Raw genomic sequence first — 27,792 nt, 5'->3', positions numbered from 1 at the left:
AGTCTTAATTGTAGCTTCTTCCTTAAAAGATATTATAAACCTAGTTAGTGATAATAGGTAAATGAATGGAGACAAGTGGTTTTGTGAGTTGCTTCTCCAATGTACTTGTACTATGATGTCATCTTTCCCAGCACTTTCCTTTTTGTTATGCCATGTTGCCTTAATCTTGGGTCTGCCTTTAGCCTTCCTAAGATGTGCTAGTTTGCTAGCATTTTGCAGCTTCTCTTGCTCAGGGGGTAATCATCTCTGGAACCAGACTTTGCCTTTGTACAGTTGTAAAAAGCAATATGCACAGCTTCACCCAATATAAACTTTACCTGTTTGCTGTTGACTTTCATTTTGCTGCAGGTAGTATTGGCTGTGTGGTGCTTAGCTGTCTACCAGGCTTAACCCACAACACTGTGTAAAATCCTTTGATCCACATCGAGTCTTAAACATATCCTCCTCTGTATCAGGCAGCACAGATTCCAAGAAGAAACCAGGCAGTGATAACTGTGGAGCTATTTTGAGAAGGAGCCTTATCATGGGCTTAGTAGTGCTGCATGCAGTTGACAAAGAGGCACGTTGAGGGTAAAGTAGAAGGAAAGTATCTCCTCTCTTGAAGGATCTCCACTGAGGCTGAATTCAAAGTCATCCTCTTAAATATATCTGATGCCTATGGGGCCCAGTGAGACAGATCATCTGTCTTGCCAACCAAGTTAAGGGAGAGCAATCTATTCATTTCTTTTTTTTTTCCTCCTCAGTCATGCGCGTTGTGACTTTATTGCTTTTCCAGACTTCCTGACTTTAGAGGCTGTGAAGTCTGCTCTTGCCCCACAAAGGCCCCTCACTCCCCTGGAGAGGTGTCTCCAAAAGTAGAAGAAAAGGAGAAGCAGGAACAGTGGCCTTCCTTTGATCACTTCACTGCATCCTGGAACAATTTAGGTTTGAAGCGATCCTTGGATGGCATCTATGTTAAGCCAGGCTAATGTTACAGTAGGTTGTTGAGGTCTGTGTCTAGATAAGTTTTGAGTATCTCCAAGGATGGTGATTGTATGGCTTCTCTGAGAAAGACCTGCTTATATGACCTGAATTACCACTTACTTTGGAGAACAAGTATATCAGGATTTTTTTCAAATTTATTGGGGTTGAATGGAAGTTTCATCATCAGGTGATTTTTTTTTTCACCTCCAAACGCATTAGTTAGCTTGTGAATTTTTGACACCTACTTTCTATGAACTTATTTTTTCTTCTCATTATTTTTCTGTTCGGTAGTTGAGAAATGTATTGGCTGTTCTTGTTTTGCATATTTTCTTTCTACAAGATCTGCTTTCTCAAACGGAGACAATCATTTTACCATCAATATTGTAGGGATGTATATCGCTTTCCATAGCAGCTCCCATAACACTTTTCCAGTGGATAAAAAGACAACTGGCATGGCTTCAGCTTGCAGCATATATGGGGGGGGAGTGGGGTGGAAATAAAGACAAACATTTTTGTCCTCTTTCAATGCCTTCTGAGAAATGTAAACAATTACAAAAAACCCCCCCTAGCAATAGATTTATTTTGTTTGGAATATGATTAAATATTTTGCTGCTTCAGGCTTCAACAGAAATTGGGAAATGTTAGTTGCACTGCATAAAGCTATGTGATTATTTATATTTCATTAAATGTGTATCACAACTGGACATTGGAGTCTTTTGTAAATCTGTCAACAGCAAACAATATTACACAGCTCAATAAAAGACTGATGTTAGTTGTGACAAACTCCATTTTAAACAGTGTCTTAAACCAGCATAATTAGCAATTGCTTTTTAACTAATGGAATAAAAATTCAGTTTAAGGGCAACTAGTTTCTAATAACTTGGAAGTGATAAGAGTAATTCCTTTCTAATATGAAAATTATCAACTTCTAAAACACTCTTTGTACACACAAATCTTTGGAATTTTGTGTATAATGTGCTTAGGTTGATAAATTACAATATTAATTTTTTGTGGAAACATTTTTTTTCCAGCAGTTTTGAGTCTATATGTAGGGAATCTCCCGTCCAAGTGACCAACAAAGCTGAATTCACTCTGTGTTTTCATTTAGGAGATGCTTTCTTCAACTTAGTCTCAGTTGCTTCAATGTTCTTGGAATCCAGGTGTTGGAGAACTACTTTAAAAATTCACTTGCTGTGCTCCATTTTAATTCCATTTGGCTGATCTTGGAAAACTGGGAAGAAATAAATTCTCTCTGACAACTGGGAAATAATAACTTGAGACTGTCAACTCTCCTGGTTTTTTGGAGTTCTTTTTTCTGGGTTTTTTTGTTTGTTGGTTTGGTTTGGTTTGATTTGGGTTTGGAGGTTTTTCTGGATTTTCTGCAGTCAGAAAAGAACATCCTGCCAGTGCAGTCTGGTTGCATCCCTGCTTGTTTTTGGCAGCATTCTTAGTATGTGGCTATCCTCATGAATGTTAACTCAAGCATTTACAAATAACACTTTCTTATCCCAAGAACATCCTGCCTGCAATTCAGTGATACCTGTTTATATAGAGTGACATACTAAGAAACTAAAAATATTTAGTGAAGTATTAGTGAAAAAATTGTGAAAAGTACTTTGACTTCAAAGTCATTAACAGAGATGAATAGAAGAATAATAAAGAAAAAAATCATTTAAACACCAACAAAAATGCCTCTGGAGATGCAATTAAACTTTGGGCCACAAATACTGTGTAAAATCAAATCTTTTTTCTTCTGTATGCTTTGTGGGTTATGCAGACTAGGGGGAAATTGTCAGGAAGTGGTTTCATGTGCTTGTCATGGCCAAGCCATGACATGACAGAACTAACTTTTTGCACCTCAAAATAGATGTTTCTGATGAACTCACATTAAATTACAGCACCATGTAAAGAATTAAAAGGAAGAAGTGTAGCATTTAAAAAAAAAATATCTGTTACAGTGCCTGCATGCATTTTTGGGAGATTTGATACTTTTGCTCTACTTCAGTAGATCAGATAGATTTCTCAGAGAAAATACAGAACAAGCATAAGTGAGATCCATCTATGGCAAATATATTTTTTTCTGCTTAGAAATATGATCTCTTTTTGTGTTTCATTTTAAAAAGATGTGAAGGAGAATGTCTAGAAATTAAATACTCAACAGGAAGGATAATAGAGAGGGGGGGGGAAAGAAATTAAAGTTAGCAAAAAAATCATCTCATTCTGAGAATGTTATTAGAAATATTAATACAAAAATGGAGAGAATAATTACAGATCTGGGGGAAAAGGAAAACAAAAGCATATTGTTTGGAAAACTTACCAACCAATTACAACTTTCAGTATCTATTGACGTCCTTTATTACGGTCATCTTTTTGATGAATATTCAACAATTTTTCTAATAGACAAGGTTCCATAATTGAGTCCTCCCAAACTAATCAAATGGATGCTCTTTGGATAGAAATATTTAAAGTCAACCAGCTTATATTCAGATTCAGATTACAGTAGAAGGACAAGACATATGCATGTTTCTACAGTACAGCCTGTTTTGCCATGTTTTTCACTCCTTAAAGCATGAACAGTTGCATTTGTCAGATACAGAGTTTGCCCAGCCAGTGGAAACTGGCAGCGCTGTAGAATCCTCCGTATTTATGGACAGACATCTGAGTGCGTGTCTGCCCTGCCGAGCATAAGTGCAGACAGAAGGCATTACTGAAAAGCATTTCAGTTGTAATGTTACAACAGATGATTTACTTCTGCAATACACAGTAGAGAAGAAAATTTCTCTGTTGAAGTAAATACATAACAAAATAGCATTTCACAGTGTGAAATCACACATTCAATGTGTTGTAAGAAAGTTTTGTATAAATAGTTCCTCCTTTACTTTTGAAAAACATGCCACATTTGGAAAGCTGTTTCATTTCTTTATTAACAGTTGCCTCCTTTGTTTTCTGTTTAGGAAGAGCCCTTTGTTATGGTGTCTGAAAATGTTCTGGGAAAACCAAAGAAGTATCAGGGCTTCTCAATAGATGTGTTGGAAGCCTTGGCCACTTACCTTGGCTTTAAATATGAAATTTATGTTGCACCGGATCACAAGTATGGGAGTCCTCAGGATGATGGGTCATGGAACGGACTGATAGGAGAACTGGTATTTAAGGTAAGGTTATTAATAGCTTACTAAATAAGGTCATGTGATAATATACCACATATTATTTAGCTTTATGTTTGTAGCAGCCACTAACCTTTTTTAATGAGTCAGTGATAGCATTTTGTTCATTGCCTGTGTCGCCAGCATTTGATAATATGCCCAGGTGCACTGGGCATTAAAGAAAAAGCTAGAAATAGTGCTTGCTGGTAGCGATTTAAGAAGCTGGGCAATCTCTTTTTTCCAACCAAAGTACAGCAGTACAAAATCTGAATACAGTCAAATAATGGGATGCACAGCATCCTAATTAATTTGGCAAGACCTGACACAAATGAGTTGAAGAGGCTGTTCAAAAGAGGAAAAATTGGTGTTGCAGTAATTAGTGATACATTACATAAATAATGTATAGCACTTAGGAAAATGTTGGTGTGATGACTACATGAAGTATGTAATCAACAGAAAATGTTTTCTTGACATACAATAACACATTATGTAGATGTACAAATCAAGAGTAGTATCTTCTCTATTCTGTAATTAATAAACCATTTAGCCTGCCTAATTTTACATTAAATGTTCAATATTGTATCATAAATAAATTAAACAAAATAAATGTGCTATATTTTTCTTTTTTTTTTCCCCCACTCTTCACATCTTGTCTGTTTGCAGTTTCTCCTATTAAGAGACAGGGCTATGCTGATGGTATTCTGTTGATGTCTGATTTGCACCATGGACATATATATTTTATGTGCTCTTAGTCAACCTGTAGAGGCAGCTTTTACAGCTGTAGACACCTACATTTATTATTTTTCCATAAATAACTGCAGTAGATATTCATGTAAATAACTTGCTGGGTTTTTTTATGGAAGTGCTTTTCCAAATCTGCAGGTGGAATTTAATTGATAATCACAGCAAAGAATAAAGAGCAATGCAGTCAGATACAGGATCTAATCATTAAATACTTCAGCTAAAAGTTATCAAAATGCTGGAAAATAAATCTCACGGTAAAGGAGGAAAAAAGGAAAAAAATTTAAAAATTAAAAAAAGATCCCATGGAAAAAAAATGGTGAGAGATTTAACCTGTTCTGCCTTCCTGAGCAGTAGAAATCTTGTTGGAATGGAAAACAACCACACATGCCATACCCGTGGCACGGTTCATACATCTACACTGTAGTGATAAACTTCCTTGCCATCTCCCTATGCCCTTTTCGAAGTTGGAATGCCATGATCATAGGTGGTAAGGTGGAGACACATAGAAAAGTACATTTTCCTCCACCTTCTAAACTTTAACAACTAAAAGTCCCTCATCTAATTATGAGATTTAATACCACAATGGCCTATTGATTTATTTTTATCATTTTTCCTGCTCCTTAAATTTGATGTTATACTACACCCTACTCTCTACAGTACTCAGCAAAGGACTCAGCAGGCAACTGCATAACACAGGCTGGAGGGGTCTTAGTCCTAGACGGCCCTGGAGATGGAAGTGGGTCTGGAACATTTTTTATTTATTCGAAATGAATGATTTATAAGGCAGAACTCATAACAACCGAAATGAAATGGTTCACTGAAAAACATGTATGTCATTTTTGTCCCCTTAGTAGGCAGGGGCTCGTATAATGACAGCCTTAAGGTGATAACCACCTAGTTCTGTAAATGGATATCATGAGTGGAAAAGATTTACCAGTCTGCTACAATTTTACTATAAATGAGTCTTAATGGATATGAAATCTTTCTGTACAGTTAGAAAATATGAAGAGTTAATGGAACTGCATTTGGAATTCAAAAACCCAAGTTTTTCTAATACTATGGCAGTGTATAACTTTTTAACTTCCTTACCCCTTATATAATTAACAAGGAAGGTTCACTGTGTCCTTCTCTCCCATTCTCTGTCCCTTTTAAGGTAAAAGAGAACCTCTGGGCAAGCAGCCAGTATGTATCTACCCTTTACCAAGTGCAAGCTGTTCTTGAAAGGCTGGTTTCTTATTTACTGTGAACCGAGTTCTGCTTCCAGAACTCAAATGTCTATCTGCTTGGCAACTTTGTAAGAGGAAGCAAAGGAGCAGAGAATAGGTCTAACCTGTTTAAAACAGTGTTTTTCCTTGTTTTCCCAACCAAGTCTTACATGATAGGCTGGCCAACATGTGGAGGAAATCCAGAAACAGAATGCTCTCTGCCTGTTAGTGCATGAGCCAGAAATGAGTTGTCTGCAAAAGACAAGTCCCACTCAAGGGTAATGGAAAACAGCTGCCTTCTCTTTTTGACTACATCTCATTGAGAAGGATGTCCGTAGCCACTACAGAAGATATGCCATATGAAATGGCAGTTGCTGCAGCAAGTACAGAATTTCTGTGTTCAAGATCAACCTATACTGTTTGCATCAACCTGATTCAGCATGCGTTGGGCTCTGATGCAGGCCCTGGTATCAGTGAGAGCAGTCCTGGGCTGCTCTCATTTGCAGTAGCCCTGCTTGAGCTGCAGTGCAGGGCAGGAGCCCTGCGGTGCCAAGTACATGCCCTACGTCCACTGCTGGCCTCACAGATGTGAGACTGTGCCAAGTTCACTCTGTTCCAGCTTTGAAGAGAAGGTCCCCATTGGCTGCTAAAATGGGAGCTGAAATCAGCAGATCAAAGCAACTGGTCTTTAATTTGAATTTGGAAACTGATTCAAGCTTCTCCTCCTCTGATTGTCAAGACATACATTAGATACACCCCCTTGCTCCATACACCTTCTTCTGTCGAAATAAATTCAATGTAACTATGCTGTAGAAAGCTTTCTGTTTGCTGAGTGCCTGAACCAGAAGGTCTACGAAGGATAAATGCTCCTTGAGAGTGGCACATGTTACTCTTGCCCCTCTCCTGTCAAATGACCAGGGCTTTCAGGGTGTCCTGCAGAGCTTCAGCTCACAGACAGGATACGTTCAGAGAGCAGCAGCTTTCCACGGAGAGGCTAAAACCAGCAGCGCTTTCCCGCAAATCTTTCTCTTGCTGTTAGCATCTCTGTCTTTTCATAGTGGTTCCTTTAGTTGCCCTGAAGTCTACATTACCAGAGGGATAAGCCTGTGTGACAGGCAAGAGAGGTGGCTAACACCACCAGAAGTCAGTAGGCTTTCCAGAACCGCTCTGGACTTCCCAGTGATATTCACATCCATCAACCACTGTTTCCCACATTTCACCATGCTACCTTGATTGTTAAATTTTTTTTCAAATGAGGAGCCATCAGGAAGCAAATAGCATAGGGAAAACTGCCTAATTCCACTTAGGTCCATCAGAAAAGGAAAATTAAATCAGTGCCTAAACATTTCTAAAAGAAACTGCAAGCCAAGTAGAAGCCTCTTATAAGGCTCTTTTTTAAACACATCTTCCTAAGGAGAGTAGCATAGGAAGGAAGAAAGCATACAGGGAGGACAAAGTGAGGAGAAAAAATAATAGCTGAGTAAAAGGAGAATTATTTGGATGTATGTATGTTTGAGCAAAAATGTGTGTGTCATTAATTTTTACATGTCCGTATTAATAGCTGTGTAACATGTGGGACTGTGGTTTATTGCTTCCAGCATGTATTGAAACTTGATTTAACATTGGAAATGGATAAAATGGAAGGCCTCATGGGAGCAATTTAAAGTAGATTAATTTATTTTCCCTGTTCTTGATCATGAACCGCAGGAATCATCATAAGATTGCTTTCTACGTGTACGAGATGTGCTTCCTTAAGCAATAGCATAGGGGTATTTCAGGGATTTCTAGGCTTTGCTGATGAGCTGGTTCTGTGACACCAATAACAATGTTATCAGACCCATTTGGTCATTTATTTTGGATATTCTGATAATGTTGCTCTACAATGACTTCAGGAGAGCTGCTGTTAAGCAATATAAATTCCTAAGCAAGTCACGTAAGGAAAAATAATGCCCTCTGCTGTTTTTTTCAGTCAGACAGTTTCGGGAGTCACAGTCTCATTCATCAGAAATGTGTTAAATGGACTAAGCATCATCTAAGATGCTGATACTTGGTTGATTTTGGCACTGCAAAACTTAGTGAGTAGAGAGTTTTACATGTTTATAATTCAGATTGGCAGGTTTACATCTAAATATTGACATAATTGCATGCATTTGCCTTTTTATCTCAGAAACACTAAGTGAACCTTGACGTCTTCAAACTGATGTGTTCTCTGATCCAATTTGACATGTTAATGACAAGCATTTAGGTTTTTTCATCTTCCAGTTTTGATGCAAGTTGACAGAATCTATATGTAATTAAGAATGCTGAACATCAGTAGATTAACTATTAAGTTAAGCTTAAGCTTGGTTTTGTGCTAAACGTACAGTTTTTTCTTGAACTGGTGTTTATGACTTAATTTAGTAAGTTAAGAATTTGAGTTGTCATATTGTAGTGTAACATCAGAGTGCTGTGAAGTTAGGATTTATCTCTCTCTCCTTTCTATTTTTTACTTTACTACCACTCTTTAACCACAAGACATAATTATATCACAATTCCTGCTGCAGTATGACAAAGGAAATGCAACATTTCCATTAGGATGTTGTTGCTCTGTCATAGATGGCTGACAACCAGAGTGGAACCATAAAGCTGGGGAATTTGGAGAGATTGCTCCCCAGAGATGTAAAATGGAAGCAGTATTTCCACAAATACAACATGCTGTGCTTTTTCATGCAATGTAGTTCATGGAGAAATATGTTTCTCTTTAAAAAGAAGGAGAAAAAAAGCAGGAAAAAATCTATTAATTATTCAGTCCTACAGTAATCTATTATTTGATATAAGTATCTTTGCTTATGTATATTGCTTTTCAGTGGAGAATCTTTAAACATCTTACAAATACAACTTGAATTAGTACCTCACAATAATCTAGTGTGGTAGGGAAGTAATTTAGTAACATGCTGATAATTAATAACACAGCTAAAGTTAAACAGCAGGGGCTAAGTCTAGGACTTCTTGTTTCCACGTGTCTTCCTTTAACCCTCAATTCCTATTTAACTTTTCGATATACATTCAGGAAAAAACCCCAAAACATAACCTTATTCGTTAAATATAACCATGTTTTTCTCTTTGACAACAATTGCTATAGAGCATTGGACTTTTACATTTGTAAATTATTTTAAAAATACATTTATATTCACAACTGTGGAAAACAGTTCAAATGATGACTGCTTTGCAATGTGCTCACTGGAGCTAGGGCTTAACCGTTAGCAGATACTGTGAATCACTCCAGTCACTTGTTGACCAGAAGTTTTATAATCAGAGGGTAGAGACTCAGATGATCTGAATGTTTCCATAGATAATTCTGAGGAAATTTTTACTTGGATTACTGACTGAGTTTGCTGCTGCCCATGGGCAAAGGGCAGTTAAATCATCACTCACAAAAAATTGTTAGGAAGGGACACGAATTCATGAAGCCATGCTTTCAGCTGTGCACATCAACATAGCTTCACATAAGATGCTAGAGAATCTAACCTACAAATTAAAGCTGAAGCTCTAATTCATGGCTTTTAAGCAAATCAGTATTTTTCAAGCACTTTTTTGTCCAAATCATCAGCCTCCAGCTATCTTCCACAACACTCTCAAGCCAGTGAACAATTAATATGAAGTTAAAGTAACACAATTTAAACCGAAGTCTTAAGTGCGCTGTGATTAAAAGTATGTTTGCACCATGGGCATCAGAGAGTTTTGCAGATAGTATTGAAAGAGCCCAGGTGATTTGCAACTTTGATTCTAATCAGTTTCAGCTGCCATATCTTCTCACTTAATATTTCACATCACATTTCTAAGAAGCTAGGAATCTCTGCCTTCTTTGGGCAAGAAGAAAGAGATTCGAGTTGTTAAAATTTGACACAGTACTGAGAGTTTCAAGCTTTTGTGCTCTCCTCACCCCCTTCCAAAGGACCACACACTGCTTTAGGCGGAACAGAAATGGATTAAATCAAACTAATAGCAGCTTAAAGTATTTTAAATACTCTTTTTCATATTAAAATATCTAGAATTTATAGGCTTTCTGTTCAGTATTTGGGCTTTTTAAAGTGGTGTTAATGTGTCTGCTTTAAATACCCTTTCTTGTTTTCACTGCAGTTCTAATTGTACATGTGAAAAGTAAAATAGCACCTGCTGCAGTTGTGCCTGGTGTCTCTGGAGACCTAATACCCAGACATGCTGTGAAATGCAATGATTAGATCGAGGAATGTTACTCATCCTCTTGTCATCTGAAATGGATTCTTTAAATTACAAAAAATGTAAATGGCACAAAGCAAGTCCAAGGTAGTTGCAGGACAGATTGTCATATAGAGGAATTGCTTAGCAGGAGGATATAGAGGAATAAATAGTAAAGGAACTGCATGGAATGTCTGCTCTTCTGCACTTCAGACTCTGCAGCCAAAATTGATGTTTTTCAGAATTTTGAGTGTCCCCAAAATCCCAGGATATATGAGATGCTCTTTACCGTACAGTGGCCCTTTGTCATGATCATCATGTCATCAAAATGTTGGATATCACGTGGTTCTGTCAGACAACTAATTTCCTCTGATTGGAAATGCTATACACAAGGTCTTCCTTTTGCAACGATGCCAATGATGGCTTCACTAAGCCAGGCTGAGAAAAATTACCAGAAGAAGGTTTCCTCCAGGTATTATCTGTATTTGAACTATTTTGATTCCTTGGAAAATAACAACATGGAGAGCTAATGTGCCTGAGTCCACCAAGAGAGGTTTGCTTACAGATACTGAGACATGTGGTACAGCTATTCTGTTCAAGCCTTAGCCACATTTCTGTGTTCATGTACGTGATGCTTGTGACATTGGCCGTGGCATCTGCTTCTCTATAAGTTTAGCTGCCATAATCAAAGAGGCAGAGGAATAAAGACCTTTTCTGTAGCTCCTACTTATGTTTTTCTCTCTCCCTCTTTCCTCAGAGAGCGGATATAGGGATCTCTGCCCTAACCATCACACCCGACAGGGAAAACGTGGTGGACTTTACAACACGTTACATGGACTACTCAGTGGGTGTGCTGCTTCGAAAGGCGGAGAAGACAGTAGACATGTTTGCCTGCTTGGCACCATTTGACCTCTCCCTGTGGGCATGCATAGCTGGCACTGTGCTGTTAGTAGGGCTACTGGTCTACCTCTTGAACTGGCTCAACCCACCACGCCTTCAGATGGGATCCATGACCTCTACAACCCTTTACAACTCCATGTGGTTTGTGTATGGATCCTTTGTGCAACAAGGTAAGAGATAGAGGGATATTCTGCCTCTGAGAGAAAACCTATATATCCTCCCTGTTGCTGTAGAGACCTTCCTCTTCCCTACCTCCCTCCCACAGCCCACAAGGGACTTGGGAGCGCTGGAAAGCCTTGTGCTATAAGGTTTATAAGACATTTGGCTGCCCAGTGTGGGAACCATGAGAAGTTTGGAGCAATACATGCTAGCTTGTTTTGACTTGTAGTTGTCTAATTAGAAAAAGATTATTTTTCTTGGGGGAAAAAAAAAGGATTTCTCATCATCTGTTGGAGAATTATTCATAGTTAGTGTGAGTGCTATGTTCTTAGTCAGACAGAAAATACTGGGATTTGGCTTTTGAAATAAGTTTAGACTAGTCGCTGGTGCTAGGTGGTCTTATTGTATCTGATATTTTTTCCTCCCTCTTCTGATTTATCTCAATTTTCCTATATAATGTTTAGACTCGGCCTTCTGTGGCCTTCCTGGATGCTTTCTCAATCCTCTCTAGCATCTGGTGTAGCTCAGGCTATTCCCCAATTCTGTTTATGTTCCCAAGTCCCTTCCTACAAGCTACCTCTTCTGGCAGAGCTTTAACCATGAGTCCTAAATACATCAGGGACTACAGATCTTGGCTTGGTATGTACTATTTAAAATTCTAGTCTGCAAATTAGAGTTGTAATGTGAAGTGGAATAGGAAAACACAGCTTCATATGAGAGCAAAGATTTATATAATAACACTTGACAACAAAAGAGAACAAATACCTTGTGACATATCCATGTATTTGTTTGTCAGTCACTACTGGCACTGCAGGTACACCTATTTGTAATTGTACAGAGCATCTGCTCTGCAAAGAGTCATGGCCACTTCAGCCTCAAAGATCACAGATAGTTTTTTGGATTTCAACATGAATTTGGATGGAACACTGTAGGTAAAAGCATCATATTTATGTAACACTGGCAACATGTAATTTAGAAATTACATAATTCCCCGTTAGAAACAATCAGATGACATCCATAAAAGCTAAAAGTGTGCATGAAAATCAAGTATGAAATTCCTAGAAGGGAAAAAAGCTAAAGTAACACCACCATCTAAAAAAAAGAAGGAAAGCTAGCGAATTTCCACGAGAGGTATAATTTTGAACACATCGACCTAAAGATATTACTTTTAAAATTATCATTTGTGTTGAGCAGCGATGGCCAGCTGAGGAAAGCTGAAGAGATTGTTTCATGTTTGTTGTGGATTTTTTTAAAGAAAATCAAAGACTTCAGAGCCAGCTGAGAGCTACAAGAGTTCTTTGAATGTATGTGGGTGGGTTTATAAAGTTTTCTTTCTGTCCAAAATATTCCCAGTGTAACTGTTTAGGGAATCCAACTGTGAGAGAGCAGTTGGTCTGCTACAGAACTAGACTCATTACATCTGTGTGTCTGTTAGGTTAAAACTTGTGAGTTAGTTTCTTTACTGCATGAATGCGAGTAATTTTACATAGGTTTATTGCTTGGTATTAGGCTTCGCATCCCTGCTGTATTCCCAACATCATTAGTCCCTAAAAGCTTTCTAGGAGACTGCCCAGCAAAGGTTTAAAGGAGGCAAAATTAGTTTAACCACACACTTCAATCTCATGAATTATTATCTGAATTGTTTGCCTTATGTCTATCTGAGTAAGCCTGTGTTGTCCCAAAGTTTCCAAAGTCATAGGTCCAGAGTAGTAGCCCACAAGGGAGCCCTTCAATAGATGCTCAGTTAGCTTACAAAGAAAAGGTTTTACTGACTGGTCAGTAAAAATGAGGGCTTGAGGAGGGCTTAGAGGGATGCCCTGAATTAAACAGGAAGATGAGGAAGAAATTAAATGAAAAGAAGTGAGACCAGATGGCAAAAAAGCAGAATTTACTGGAAAAAGTAAAGAAAAAGAATTTTCTCAAGGAGATCTGCATCCACTCCCCATGGTAAAGAGGGTCATGAGGTGCAACTCAGGATTAGTAAAACCTGCTGGATGGGACATAGCAGCTGGGAGCACCAGAACTGTTGTGGGACTTCAGAAAAAGAATATCACAGAATTTGGAAGGTGAGAAGCATTTATTTACAAAGCAAAAGATCTTGCCACCCTACCAAGTGGATTTTCAGCACAACTCTTTAAAATACACTAGAATAATATAAAATATTCACTTGGTTCCTACTGAGTGAGAGGAACCTATAGATACATCTCTCCTTCAAACAACAAGAGAACAATCCTTAATTTGCTAGAGGGAAAAATGGCACAAATTTAATAGAGTTCATACCAAAATATATGAAACTTACAGACCAATTTAAACATAGACTCAGAAGACCTCAGAAATCCAGTGCAAAAGAGTAAGAGATCCATTTATAACGTCAGCCTGTATTTCACATTCAATTTGAATATAACAAAAACTATATTAGCTGAAGCATTATTGTTTACTAACCCTTGTGAATACAGACAAATGAAAGTAATTTCCATTGACAGGCTAACTGGCTATTGTGGTAATTTTGCTTCTGTTTTCACTCATCAGCTCTTCATTCAGCAGAAAAACTCTGCAGGTTTTATTTGTTTTGGAATAGCAAATCTGTTGGTATTAATTGTGATTGGCATATCTTAAGTGCGGCAGCATGGGACATTTCAAATACTGTCACGTTGACTTAAGAAGTCTTTCAGCTGCTGATTTAAAACATGACAAGGTACTCATTTCTGTTATAAAAACATACAGCCAAAGATGCTTTTATATCCTGCACTGAGAGAAACAAAGCAGCATGAACCGAGGATTGCTAGTGCTTTGATAGTGCTGGATTCTTTGTTTGGGGCTAGCGAGCGCATTCTGCCATTGTCTTCTCTTTCTTTCCTCTAGATAGAGGAAAGATTTGCAAGCACGCAGGCTGGCTCTGGATCTGCTGTAGATCCGAAGACAAAAGAGTCCTTTGGTGGAAAAATAAAAGTCACTCTTTAAGGAAACGCATAACCTATTTTGATTAAAACAGAAAGGACATATTTTTGATTCTTGTTTCTTCTGAAATAGTTAAAAACTCTGAAGATTTTAGCAGGTAGCTTTGGTGTGCTGTGTCACTTCATATTTTCTTTCAGCCTTGACTCTGATGTTCTGATCAAATTCTATTAACAAGTTTTAACCTTTTGCAGTTTTTGAAACAGAGAAAAATACTGTGTCACTGCCTGTAGACTGGAGTCAGCATAGACCAGTCCAATAGTTTTTAAGGCAGTTCTATGATTACTGTCAGACTCGGTAGCAAAATTTAAGTATTTTTAGTTGTTTCCTTAAAGGTAGACTGAAATTTAATGTCACTGCTTCTTATATCATTTAAACTTAGGTCTTGAATTTGGCTTTCCATTTCTTTTTCCCCCCATGTTGGAGTGACCTGTCTAGGCACCATTTTGAGACTCTCATAATATAAAGGTATATTTTCTTTAAGCTGCCCTTTTAATTTTATCTTTATTCATTACAGAGATCAGTGTGTATGTATTTATGTACATTATTTTTGTAATTTTAAGATACATTTATTTTTTATTAGAAGAGACCACTTTGAGGATAGAGCTGCAATGTGACTGGGGAGGCTCAGTTAATATAAAAGTGTAGAAACTTCAAAGTGTTGTTTGTTTTTTTTATTCTGTACTCAAGCCCTACATTTAAACAAAAAATGATGGTCGGTGCATTGAAATGCTTTGTCTTACTACCCAATATTCCCACTGAATCTGCAATATACTGTGATCACTAAGGCAACAGAGACTTTTCAGTGATCTTGGCCACGCAGGGCTGTGAATTATATTAAAACCAAATGCTTCTGGCTCTGAACTACTCATCCAGGCATGAGACTCTGTAACACACATCTGTTATCTCCGAGTTGTTTATTTATGTCTAACGATGAAGCAAATTAGTAGATTCAGACTGTGGAGGATTTCAGTTATGTTGAAATTTAGTGACATGGCTTCTGAATTTGTTCTTCTCCCTTGTTCATCTTAGAAAACTAAGTGGCAAAAGCTCTGTATTTTGCTTCTTTTCAAAATTAACTTTTGCCAGATGGACAGACAATGTTGTTAAGGTTTCCTTTTCAGTGGGGTTCCTCTCTCTCTCTCTCCCTCCATGTTTCCCCTTAGCTTCTCAATCCACCAGCTCGTGGCTACCCTTGCTGTAGCTTTCTTCTTGTGTATCACTCATGACCCCACTGGTCCTGCTGCTCCTCCTCTTCTCCATGGACTTAGCTCCTATTACTATATATTCTACAAAGCTCAACAAAGAGAAGTGCAAAGTCCTGCCACTTGGGAGGAACAACCCCATGCACCAGTCCATGCTGGGGGCCACCCAGCTGACTGAGCACAGAGACAGGTTGCCCAGGGAGGTTGTGGAATCTCTGTCCTTGGAGATATTCAAAAGCCATCTGGACACTGGTCCTTGGCAGCTGTCTCTAGGTGGCCCTGCTTGGGTGGGGGATGTTTGGACAAGATGACCTTCAGCGGTCCCTTCTTACCTCAACCAGTCTGAGTGATATGTTATATTGCTATATTATATCGTCTTTGCCCAACTTTTGTGCTATTCTATACAACTGCATTTTTCTTTCTCTTCAGCCCTGGTATTGTTGCTATTCCCTCAAGTTTTGCCCTCATTAGAACATGCCAATGTTGGAAACCTGCCATATGAACAGGGAACTGTCTCAGAGAGGAGATTGGGTTTACTGAAAGTTTCATGGAGATTAACTGAATCAACGCACTGCAATGGCACAATGTCTATTTAGACTTGCTGAGAACCTAGTTTAATCTCCCGAAGGTTTTCTATTAGCGTCCTACTACTTTATGGGCTCTTGTTATGAAATACTCTAGAGACCACTCTGCTGTCACCATTACTGGAGAAAAACAATGATTTAAGAAACAGGAGTTCAGAATTTAGAGTTATTCCCGAACCTTTTTGTATAATAGAGCGGGTTTTTGAGACAGGTGAAATGCTGCATAATTTTTACCAAGAACTTGCAGAGGAATGTTCTAGAGGAATTTATTTTGAGAGCAGCCTCTCAAATTTTGCGTCAGAATACAGTAAAAAGCTTACTGAGTTTAATAGAAATCAACTAAATGTAGACAAAATAATGAAGTTATATAGAAAATTACAATGGTTTGTGTTTAATATAAAAGACATAATAGAAAGACTTTGTCTCTCTCTTATCCCACTCTATTCATTTTACTTTGAATTTTTCTGTAAGAGGAGGTATTTCTGAACTGGGCTGGCAGGATTTTAGATTATGCAGGTAAAGATCCAAGGCTCTGTTTCACTTGGAAATGTCTGTAAGAAAGAGAACCAGGCAGAAGTTTTATGTGGGGTTTTTTTTGGGGTGTGTGAGGGATTTGCTATAACAGGAAATATCCTAAAAATGGCCAAATCATTCAAGATCTAATCACTTCTCAGTGACTGCAACAAAACAAACATTCATTATAGTTTTATAAATAGCGTTTGACCACAGGAGTGCTTAAACTATTACCCACAAAAGTATTGTTTTCTTCAGAGATCTTAATACTCTTGCTTAATCTAGCAAAGTTATGAAATGAATGATGTGAAAGCATCACTGGTGGGCCAGTTTTGATCCCCTTATGTTTTGGTTAGTTTAAAATGCTGGTCAGAACTGGAGGTTTTGATTGGTCATCAGTGGTATCAATAATGACCAATTATGTTCATAATGCCCAGTAAATGAGCAAATCTTACTGTTTGCCTTGTTTAAATTACATTTCATAAGAGCAATAAAACAGACTTCAAGCCTTGGCACTTCTAAGTCATTATAATACTTCTCGGATGGTTAAAGCCGCTCAGACTTCTCAGTCTTATTCCTTCTATTACCACCCAAGGCGTGATATAATCCTCCTGAAATGCACTGCCTGGAGTGTGCTATTGCTTAATAAATTACTCCATCTTGCTTATCTCACTCTCAGCATATCCCTATCAGCAGGAAACCATTATGCTGTAACAACGTATTTTCTTAGTGACATTTTCCCTTAATTAACTGTACACCAGTCTCTATGTATTTAATATTCAGGGGAAAACTCTAAAAGCATTTTGAAAAAAAATGTTAGAAATCAATTATATCTTCACATGTGATATTTAGTGGTGAAACCTAATTATTTTTTAAGTTTAGCAAATAAAAAAAAATCCAGTATAAAAGCTTTAGAACTAAGACCTAGTTCCTAATTTGGACTCTGCATCTGATCTGCTGGCTGACCATATAAACTTCATTTAATATCATATATATTAGTTCTCAGTTGTAAAATGGAAATATTACCTATCTTCTATCATATAAATATGGTTTATGTCTTCTGATAGAAAGCAAAACTTAAATGCCAGTCTCGTTAATTAACAATTTTAATTGCTCTTCAAACTAATTCCAGGTCTTGGCGTATTCCTGTAACAAGGGGAGCAGACTTTCTGAGCCTAAGAGTCACCACACTAAGCTGAGAAAATGAAATTCAGATACCAAACACATTAGGAAACAAACCAGTCTTTACATTTTTCTAGCACATACACCAGCAGGTATATTTGTGACTTTATAGTTCCACCTTTAAACATGAAACTGCCAAATTCTCATTTTATTATATTAAATCTAGGCTTACGTATTAGTATGTATATGTTCCTTCATCAAGTCATCTCTCTGAAAGAGGCACTGCAGCCCTGTGGTACCCAGGCTCCTATTCTGCACGTCCTGATGGTTTGGCCAGCCCTCTTGATGGCATCAAAAAATAACTAAATTTTGGCAATTTGTCCTATGTCTCAAATGTATTTGGAAGCTACAAGTGATCACTGGAACTGACAACATATACTGAGGATTATTGCCACGTATACAGTACACATTTGCAAACATTGGATGTAGCTTTGCGTATATACCACTTTCAGAGGTTTATTTGATTGTCTCTTTTTGAAAATGTAATTCCAAGGAATAACCATGCTCCAAGTAAAATGTTCAGTAGTGTGGGAATTTGGTTGCAGCGGTGTGATATCACTAACGTTAAACTGCCAGGGGATATGCTTGGATTTTCCCCTAAATTGAAGTTAAGACTCAGGCAGTTCTCAGAGGCATCTAAAATAATGGGTTTCTATATCTTGTGTGCACCTGCTTGCTTGAGTAATAGCACTGGGTACACGAGGCAGTATATTTAGTGATGTTGTGTCTGACACACCTTCTGTGAGGAGGTGGAGAATGAATGGCGGTGTGGAAGCCTCAAAAACACCTTCATTCCCCTAGGACTAGCTCCAAGCCTGATTAATTGACTGTGAGAAGGTAATGTCTGTCTGGCTATAGTATAAACGCTGATCAAGATCAAATGAGGCAAAAGGAAAAGTAAAATTGAATGTCTGTGGCGTCTAGCCAGCTTTCTGTGTTCTTTCAAAAGCATCCTAAGGTGAATATGTTACTCAGAACCGTTTCTTTAATTGTTATGATTTCTAATATGACTTTATACTATATTTGGGTAAAGAATTGGATTAAGTAATCAGTTTGGACTTTTCAGAGTTCACCTGTGTATAATATATATTTAATTGAGGAAATGAGGAAGAACAGTTTAGCCAGGAACTAAATGTTTCTTGCATGGAGGAAGACTGTAACCCACATTTTTATCTGCAAAGATGGTTAGAAGCTGAAGAGGCCGTCCTTACTTGTCCTGCTATTTGATTTTCCCGCAGCAAAGCTTACACTTAAGTTGTCAATTTTGGCTGTTTAAGGTAGAGTGGAAGTGAGAAATGAGTTTTAGCTTTATTAAAAATACTCCTCCTCTGCTTGGATGACAGCAACTTCATCTACAAAAACGGATCAGCCTTCTTCAGCCAAGGGTATCTAAGGTACCAGATAAACATGGGTGTAGAGGGGAACTCATGGTAGTTTTCCATTGCTTTTCTGGTCTGTGGGAAGTCCCTCCTCTGCAACAGCTGTGCCGTAGCTGTATCGACCCATGCAGCTCTTCTTCATAACACCAACTGGTGGGTAGGTGCTAGGAAATTGCCTGCAAACTGTAAAGGCAGGAGTAGCAAAGAGGTTTTGAGGCTGCTGAAAGTCTCCCTTCTTCAGCTGTTGAGTTTTTTTCCCTCAGACCTCTTGTAATATTAAAATGTGTATAAAAGGAGTAGGCTAAAATTAATACTGAAAGGAAGCAAATAATGATGATCAATTGCCAAGAAGGTCCACTCTCAGAAAATATGGGAAAATTAGAGCTGTTGGGGTTTTTATTTGTATTTTTTATTTAGTCAGCTTCCCAGCATGCAAATTAAGGGGATTGCCTTCATTACAGCAGCATCCTGCTGTAGGAACCTCCTGCTGCTTAATTTTTATTCTTCCACTGTCAATAGGGGAGGGAGAGATCATAGAGTAGGACTTTACCTTTTCAGTGCTTTTGAAGTTATTGAGATCGTGTTGGGTTAAAAATGTATTATACCTCATCTACCAGACAAAAACTGAGATGAAGGAGCACATGTGGTTTTGACTCAAGAGTCTGCTTCCCTTGCATTAGGATAGAGTAAAGATAACAGTGAAGAGGAAAGATGGAAAATCTTCTGGAAACGGGCTGTTAAGGAACGGTGATAATAAATCTGTTGAGTGGGAGTGTTCGTTGTTTGTGCCTGGATATACTGGCTAAGAGAACATTTTTAGGTATAAGCGTGTATTCCGTTTTTACAATGGCTTCTTTCATTTCTGTATCTGTTCCCAAAGAGGAAAATCCTTGCTATCCAGTAAAGTCATCTTTGATGTCGCTTTTCACTTATAACAAATCTGAGTTCTGATCTTAAGCAGGGTGGTAGCTGATTTGCAGTAAAAATCCAGTTATTCAACTTTCAAACATAAGCATTTGTATTAGTGATTTTCATCAATAAATTACATTATATCATTATTCTCAGTGAAACTTAAAAGGATGAGGGTTTTCTTCTTTCCTCTGTTTGCTATAAATTGTCATAGTATTACTTTAGGTCATCTGAGTTTGACAGATCACTTTGATAACAACATTACAGGATGTACCTGAAATGGAATTTTAGTCTAAATTTTAAAATGTGTTATTTAGGAACATAATTAGAGCTCCTGCATTAGTGATGATTGAATTCTGTAAGGTTGGGAGTTCATTGCAGAGAAGTACTCTGAAAATTAAAGGATAACTAGAATTAGTGACATGAAAACTGAACTAATGTATCAGAGATGCCTGTGATTTACTTGCCTCTGAACTAGTCAGGTGCCACTCTGTGATGATGGATGCTTGGAAATCTTGCAAGAACAGATTAATAAAGCGTTTCATAATACTTTGAAAGTTCAGGCAAAAAACTACCTATCAGTATGTGATCTTTTTTTAAAAATTACCTTCATCCCCAAAATCTGGAGTCACAGAGCTGTGTAGAGGTAGAAAAAATATGGTGGGGAAAAGTACCTGTCAAAAGACATGGAGGCTTTACTGGAATCGTTTGTCCTTATGGTCTCACTGAATTGTCTTTTGTTTTGCTTGGTTCATAGTTGCTCAGTTTCAGCCAAAGGGGACTCTCTCTCCCTCGTGTTCATAATGTCCTCCCTGACAGGCTCTTAGCTAAAGCAGCACTTTAATACCTCATTAATGACATTGTTCAGTTTAATGTTAATTGTATGTACAGATGGCCTGTTTTCAGTCCATTGTGCACAGTTCTTTTTGCCATCCCGGAAGGTACTACATATAACACTGTCGGTAGTCTATGGAAAGGCCACCATGATGCAAACTATATGTGACAGTTAGCTTAGCTACTTATGAATATGTACCATAGATGATAATTGTAGTTGATTGTTTGAGGCTTTAGAGCATTTGTATCCAGCTATTAGTAATAGGAAGATTGGGTCTCAGCATCTCTTGACATCTAATCAGAAGGCTGCCAGTGTGCAAGGTTATTTGTTAAGACTGGGTGACAATATTCTCTAAAATAATAGCTAGAATGTATCATTTTGATGCATTCACAGTAGCTGCAAATACAGGCACGCAGTCAGGTGCAATCTTTAAGCACACATCACAGCTCTATAGAAGAGGATCACCAGAAGCTCCTTGTGTTTGTTACACATGCACGTTGAGCTCTAGTCTGTGTTTGCCTCCCAGTGTGTGTATGTTTGTAATTATATCATGTAAAATTATTGTCCTATGTTGTAAAAGTGGCAACGAAAGATTATGTGGTCAGAGCTTCTTTTGAGCAAACAGCTGTTGGTAAAATTGCTAGGCTTATTGCACAATTATTTATGATTATGTAATTGAATGGTACTGTATTTGGTAACCCCAAAATTAAATTTGAAATCCTGCTGTCTTCTGATAAGAGAATGCATTTTCGAGATTTTGGCCAACTTATTCATTAGAGGTGGGCAGGAAGCCTCACAATTCCAATCTGGTCATAGTTATAGCAATCAAATTATTTACTTTCAAATATCAAGACATGGATGGTATTTCAACATCTGGATACATATAGTATAAGTCAAGTAATGCTTCTAAGAGCTACCAGTAACTTCAGCAAATACAAGTAGATGCCTCCATTTTCAAACTTTAGCTGCAGTCATTACTCTTCTTTTGTAATGACAGCAAAAGAGAAAAATGAAATATACTTGCTAATATCTGAAAGAAGTAATTTATTTTGTGGGTCTAGGCTTAAAAGCCAGGAATTAATTCCTATAGCTCTTGAAGATTCATAGTGTAAATACTACATAATAGAAATGCAAATCTGATTAATGTATATTGTTGAAGTATCACTGATATTAGGAGAAGCTAGACCACAGTCATTTGCTACGTGGTGATATGATGTGCTTCCCTTCCCAACTTTTGCCTAAGTGTCACTCTTTCAGCAAGATGGGTGGAAAGAAGCAATTTATTGTTGGGAAGGGAATTATAAATATACTATAACTAATAAGTTATGCTAACATCACTTTAATCAGGTAATTATTAAAGGGCTGTTTGGCCTTTGAGGACATTGATTTAATGGGAATTAATTTAATGATTGAACACTGTTTGTGTAACATTATCATTGCTAGTGATGCAGAAAATTGGAATCTCAGCTCAGCTGAAAAGAGGTTAGACTTTCCATTAGCACATTAGATCCCTTTCTTCTGGAATGCAGTTATTAGACCCTTTTTTATACTTTCAGTATACTTTCAGTATACCCAGCATTTAAATGCTTGGGTTTTATCTAAAAATTCCTGCGTAGAAAAAGGAAGTAAAAATCTTCATCATTGTACTGTTCTCATTTTTAATCAGAGGTTTGAATTTCTGTTTAATATAGCCTTAAACAAAGTCCATTGGGTTTTGATTTTGACTTTCTATTGCTTCTCCCATTAAACAATTTTTTCTGTTTTCATTCTCTGCAAACCTGATCATTATGTTTAGGATGAATAGGGGTTTAGTTTATGGAATGGTTTTACAGCTCTAAAAAAGCAGCAGCTCTAAAAAGTTGTAGCAGACAGAGTGCAGTTCTATCTAGATTATTCTGAGGCTGAATCTTGCATAGTCTAGTCACAGCTTAAGAGTGATGTAAAAGAGACTCTGACCCATTCGTTCTCAGAATGGAAATGGTGAACATTATAGAAAGCCTGTGTTGAGTACCTAAGGATTAAGACAGAGTTAAAGCTGGCCTTTATAGGTACAACTCCTGTTTACCCAAAGAGATATTGTATCTGGCTTCCCTCCTTAATTTGCCCCTAGTAGTGCTATTGTCATGAGGGTTTTTTTCAGCTTTATAGAGCCTCTAACTACTGTTGTGCATAAATTAGATCCAGGGAGGAAAAGGAGGGCTCTGCATAAACAAATGATTGGAAGTATGTAGTGAATAGCTGTGTCTGACAGACTTTTGCAGATAAATTTTCAAACAAAATTTTAATCAAGGGTGTCTGTGACAGTTCCTGCTGTATCTTGGCAGAGTTTACAAGGGAGTCTGGTGACCAAATGATTAGCCCTCTGTCACTAGAATGAAGCCATTGCAGTAGAGACAGCAAGCTGGCTTTGTATTTGAAGACAGATAGAAACATAATTTGACAACAGAAGTAGCAGAGACTCAAACTTATAAACACTCTGTAGGTCGCTAACCCAGCGGTGAGCCAACACTGAAATGCTTTGCACTGGGTAGCACTCGCCCTTTCCTTGGTGCTAGAGCATTTTCTAGCTTGAGAGAGGAGGGTTTCAAAGAACATGACTGAGGATCCTGTGTTTCAAGCAAAATAGTTTGCGAGTAATCATTTGGGACATTTTTTTGGATATTTCTATGTGTCCATCAGGTTGTGTGTCAAGGTCCTCTGACCAGATTTATGACACGGGTACACAGAGCCACAACTTGATGAGGGCTTAGTGGCAGTGCCACTGGTCCTTGATTAGCCCCAGCGTTTGAAATCTCAGCATGCGTAATGTCTTCCTATTAATGAGGAAACAGAGCTGAGCAATGAGCCTTAGTATACAAATCAAATGCCAAAGGCACATCCAAACAGATGCACAGCAGTAGCAAATGGAGAATTTTCAGAGGGAGTTTGCAAGATAAGAAATATAACTTGGAGGTCATTACTGGCCAGCAGTAACCAAGAGTGACAAGGTAGCATGATAATCTCTCTTTCAGATTGGAGTTGTCTCATGTCTGGCTTCCTTGGTAGGAGGTTAGAGGGAGCCTACATCTACCTGCACAAGGTTGTGCATATACTGTCAGGTTAGCTGCCTTCCAGAGTTGTTGATAAGGATCTATAAGCATGTATAAGATGCAGCTTCTTAAACTACTTTACAGATTTCAGATGACTAAAGTGATTTGAAATAAGCCTGAAGGAGAAGAAAGATCATCTCAGATATTGTCCCTGTCACATAAAGAGGAGAAATAAATAAGGAGAGCTTTCTTATGTGGATCATTGCTTCCCTTCTGGGAGGGCAATGAGGGCAGTGCTTCCCACCCAGCTGAAAGGAAACAATCTTCCAGGGAGCAAGTGTAATGAGATTAGTCGAGGGATCATTACGCTAATAACAACAAATGGGACAGAGTAAGTGATTGTTTAGTTCAGAAGTAAGACATTAAGGGGAAAAAAAAATTAATCAGGGCACCAAATGACAAATGAACACATTCTTTAATTGCCTATAGACCAGTGCCAGAAATCTGAGTAATAAACAAGAACAGTTGGAATTACACATTGACGAATACAGATTTGGTCTTTGTGGTGTTACTGAAACCTAATAGGAACATATGACACTATGAAATACTGAAAGACAGATGGACAGAGTGGGCAAAAGGGGAAGAGTAGTGTCAGTATGTCAAAAATGGCATTAGGTATTTCAGAGACACTGAGAACTTGGAAAGAATTGATCTTGATTTCTTGTGGGACAGTGTGCTAATGGCTGGAACATGAAATGGAAGTCAATGTCTGCTGTAGACCACCAAATCACACTGGAGTAGAGGCTGATTGGCTCCTCTAGTGCATATCTGTAATGCATAAGGGAAAATGTGAGATATAATAGGGGCGTTTAATCCAAATGATGTATGTTTCAAGTCTCAGGCTTCCCATGCTGAAGCATCTTGAATGCACACATAGAACAGATGGAAAGAAAAAGAAACATTGATTGCACCAAAGAGTTAGAAGCTACAGAATTCAGAAAAAAAGACACGGGGAGCAAGTGTACACAAAGGTGAGTCAGAGTTGAGAACAACAGGAAGGGGGGCTTTGAAGATATTAGGAGCTAAAGATATGATAACGGTGCATTGGCTGAAGGTGATACCATTCAAAATAGTGATGCCAGAAAGGCAATAAATATTTCTCTTCTGTCTTTGTGAAAAAGCAAATTACATACTTTCCATGTCAAGAGCAACTCGAGAGGATGTTAAATGGCAGCTAGTAATGTCAGACATTTCCAAATCAGCAAATCCAAACAAATTTCACCCAAATGTTTTAAAGGAGCTTGCTAAGGAGCTTCTAGGACCACTATTTGTTGATCTGAGTCCTGGAGCATTGGGCAGGTTTTAGAAAGCTGACAGAAAAATCTAATGTAAAACCTAAAGACCAAACTAAACCTTGAACTCGAGTGTTTCTTCCATCTTAATATATGGATGTAACAACTTGCAAGACTTCACGAATATAGACAGACACTTAATCGTTCCAAAAGATATCACAATTAAAAAGTCTGGTATTAAAGATATGTATTTATACAAAACATTAGTATTTCTCAAAGAGTACAACAACAGTCATTCTCCTCAAAATCATCATGCAGAGAAGGAGGAAGAAGGCTGTAGAAATAACAGGGGAAAGGAAGTCAAAGCATGTCCACAGTAAATACACTAGTGGCACACAGAAAAATGCTTTATAATGTATTGCAGGGAGCCACACCCAAGCCAGACACCGAACAGTACTTGAAGAGAGAGAGTACTGCTGGAAGCTGACAACAGAAGATATGTAAGGAGATTTTCAGTATAGCCAGATAGGATACGTTTGGTTTGTCCCTTAAGCACAGTGTTTGACATACAAAGGACTTGTGTTCAGTAAAAAGAATAGGCCAGTTATAAACTCAGAAGAGCCCTAATGCTGTTGGAGTAGGCATATGAAAATGTCTCCTCTATCAATTGTATGCTAGGAAGATAGACATCAAAAATTTATCTAATATTTCAAATTTTAAGATTAATGAATACCAACATTTCCATGAATTTACGGTGGCTCCACTAAATTATTTTTATGGTAAATAGAAGAAAAATATAAACATTTCTAAATATTTCAACATTTTTAAATGTTTCAAATATCTCTTTTGAAGTGTTTTTTGTTTCTCATTTACTTCATGTTTATTTTTAGAAAACTAATATGAGAATATCTTGGCAATTAAAACCCCCACTACACATGACTTTTACTATATTATTTTTAAAAAAAAATGTTGCTTGATCTTTTGGATTTGATGGAAGCTTTTATAATCACTTTAGTAAAAATAATTGGTTCCTTTCCAATCCTACTACTTCCAGTGAACCAAAAAAAACAATCCCTCTAACTTACTACCTAATATATTTGGAGTATCGTCACAGTATTAATAGTAATGGTAATAATAATACGTAGATGCAGTTCTCTCTTTTTAGGAAGTAAGACCTGAAGAAATGTTTCATGTGTGAAACAAAATATCTGAACATCTCTTTTTGCATATAATTTAAAAAAAAAAAAAAAAAAAATCACTACATTTTAATAAAAACAAAATGCTAGGGGAGAAACAGGTGGTGTGGTGAATAAAAGCAATAGCTGGCTCTTGAACTTGTGCAGACCTTGTAGAATCTGGCTGCCAGGCCTGCCTCATGCTCAGTTCGTTCCCTAGTCTCAGTCCACTGCAATCTGCCAATATTTGCGAGGCTAGGGAATTCAGCCACTGATTTACAAGCTTCTTTGGAAGGCATTACCTATTCAAAGGGTTGTATTCTCCTGTTGAAGAATACATGTCATGCCTGCTGTGGTCAATGGGTGTTAACTTCAGTGCACAATGTAATATTACAGACTCAGGTTATGACATGACAGCTTATATGTTATGGAAATGAATGCACTCTGCACAGCTCAAGGAAGAATGGAAAAGTATGGGTGAAAAATGAAAAGAAAGGAAGAAAAATTCATGATGAGAGAGATTTTTCCAACAACTTCCAAGCTGCATTTATTTCACAGCTGGTAGAAATAGGTACAGGCTTCATTGACTGTAAAGTATTTTTTTTGTCCTATACTGAATTGAACATTTCCAATTGAAAATGGGAGATTTTATATTCTCAAGAAAGTTTTTACAGAACAATAGCAATAGCTAATGCCCTGAAAGATTCTGCCTTTGAAGAGCTCTGCTTTGCAGAGTTTTGTAAAGATAACAGAGCTCAGTCAAACTTCAGGTTTTGTTTCTCATGGCAAAAATAGCTGAAATATAAGATGCCTTTGCCTCTTTGTTAATACAAACTACTCCCCTTACACCCACTCTCTATTAAATGTCCCTTTCACAAAGAAAACATAAAGACGTACATTGATCTAAACTGTTTGCAACAGAACTCTACACTTTATATTTGTGCAAATGAAAATTGCAGACGCACAGCATAATTGATGTGACTGTTCTAACAAGCTAAAGGCTAAACTGCAGCCAACTCCCAGTCCTTTGTGGTTTTTTCCAAAGGCCAGTAATTCACTGAATGTGGACCAAATTTTTGCGAGAAAAAGCAAAATCAAAATCTGTCCCCAAATAACCCACCCTATTATTTCTTCACCTTCTTTTTCCAAGCAAAATCAAGACCCTTGCTTTCAAGTTTGATAGTATTAGAGTTCCTCAGTAAAACAGTCACAATTAACATCTTTTCATGGGTCTCCAAATTATCTGAAAAAAATCTGGTTAAAACTCCTTACACAGAAATTTAGCTCACTGCAGAGCTCTAGCAGATAATATTGCAGCTTATATGATTGAAATTTGAGATATGTTCTTAAAGTGAGAATGGTATGGTAGCCTTGATGGTAAGCATTGGTGACAAATTGAGTTTTGTCTATAATAAGAACCAAG

General features: G+C 37.6%; 1 protein-coding gene across 3 annotated transcripts in view; it reads left to right on the top strand.

Moving 5' to 3' along the window:
* The window catches only part of GRID2 (glutamate ionotropic receptor delta type subunit 2), a 742,195-nt gene that overhangs the window by 600,061 nt on the left and 114,342 nt on the right, over window positions 1-27,792 (top strand). For all 3 annotated transcript variants that reach the window (XR_012835284.1, XM_075751604.1, XM_075751605.1), the window contains exons 10-11: window positions 3,918-4,115; window positions 11,010-11,322. Coding sequence is in view for 2 of the 3 variants with exons in the window: in XM_075751604.1 (XP_075607719.1) it covers window positions 3,918-4,115; window positions 11,010-11,322 (511 nt within the window). In the remaining variant the exon portion in view is untranslated. The remainder of the gene's footprint in view (window positions 1-3,917; window positions 4,116-11,009; window positions 11,323-27,792) is intronic.

Source organism: Balearica regulorum, chromosome 4 (genome assembly GCF_011004875.1).
Source record: "Balearica regulorum gibbericeps isolate bBalReg1 chromosome 4, bBalReg1.pri, whole genome shotgun sequence".
Lineage (NCBI taxonomy): Eukaryota > Metazoa > Chordata > Aves > Gruiformes > Gruidae > Balearica > Balearica regulorum.
Note: the sequence above shows the minus strand (reverse complement) of the source record. Positions and strands in the feature narration are given on the sequence as shown.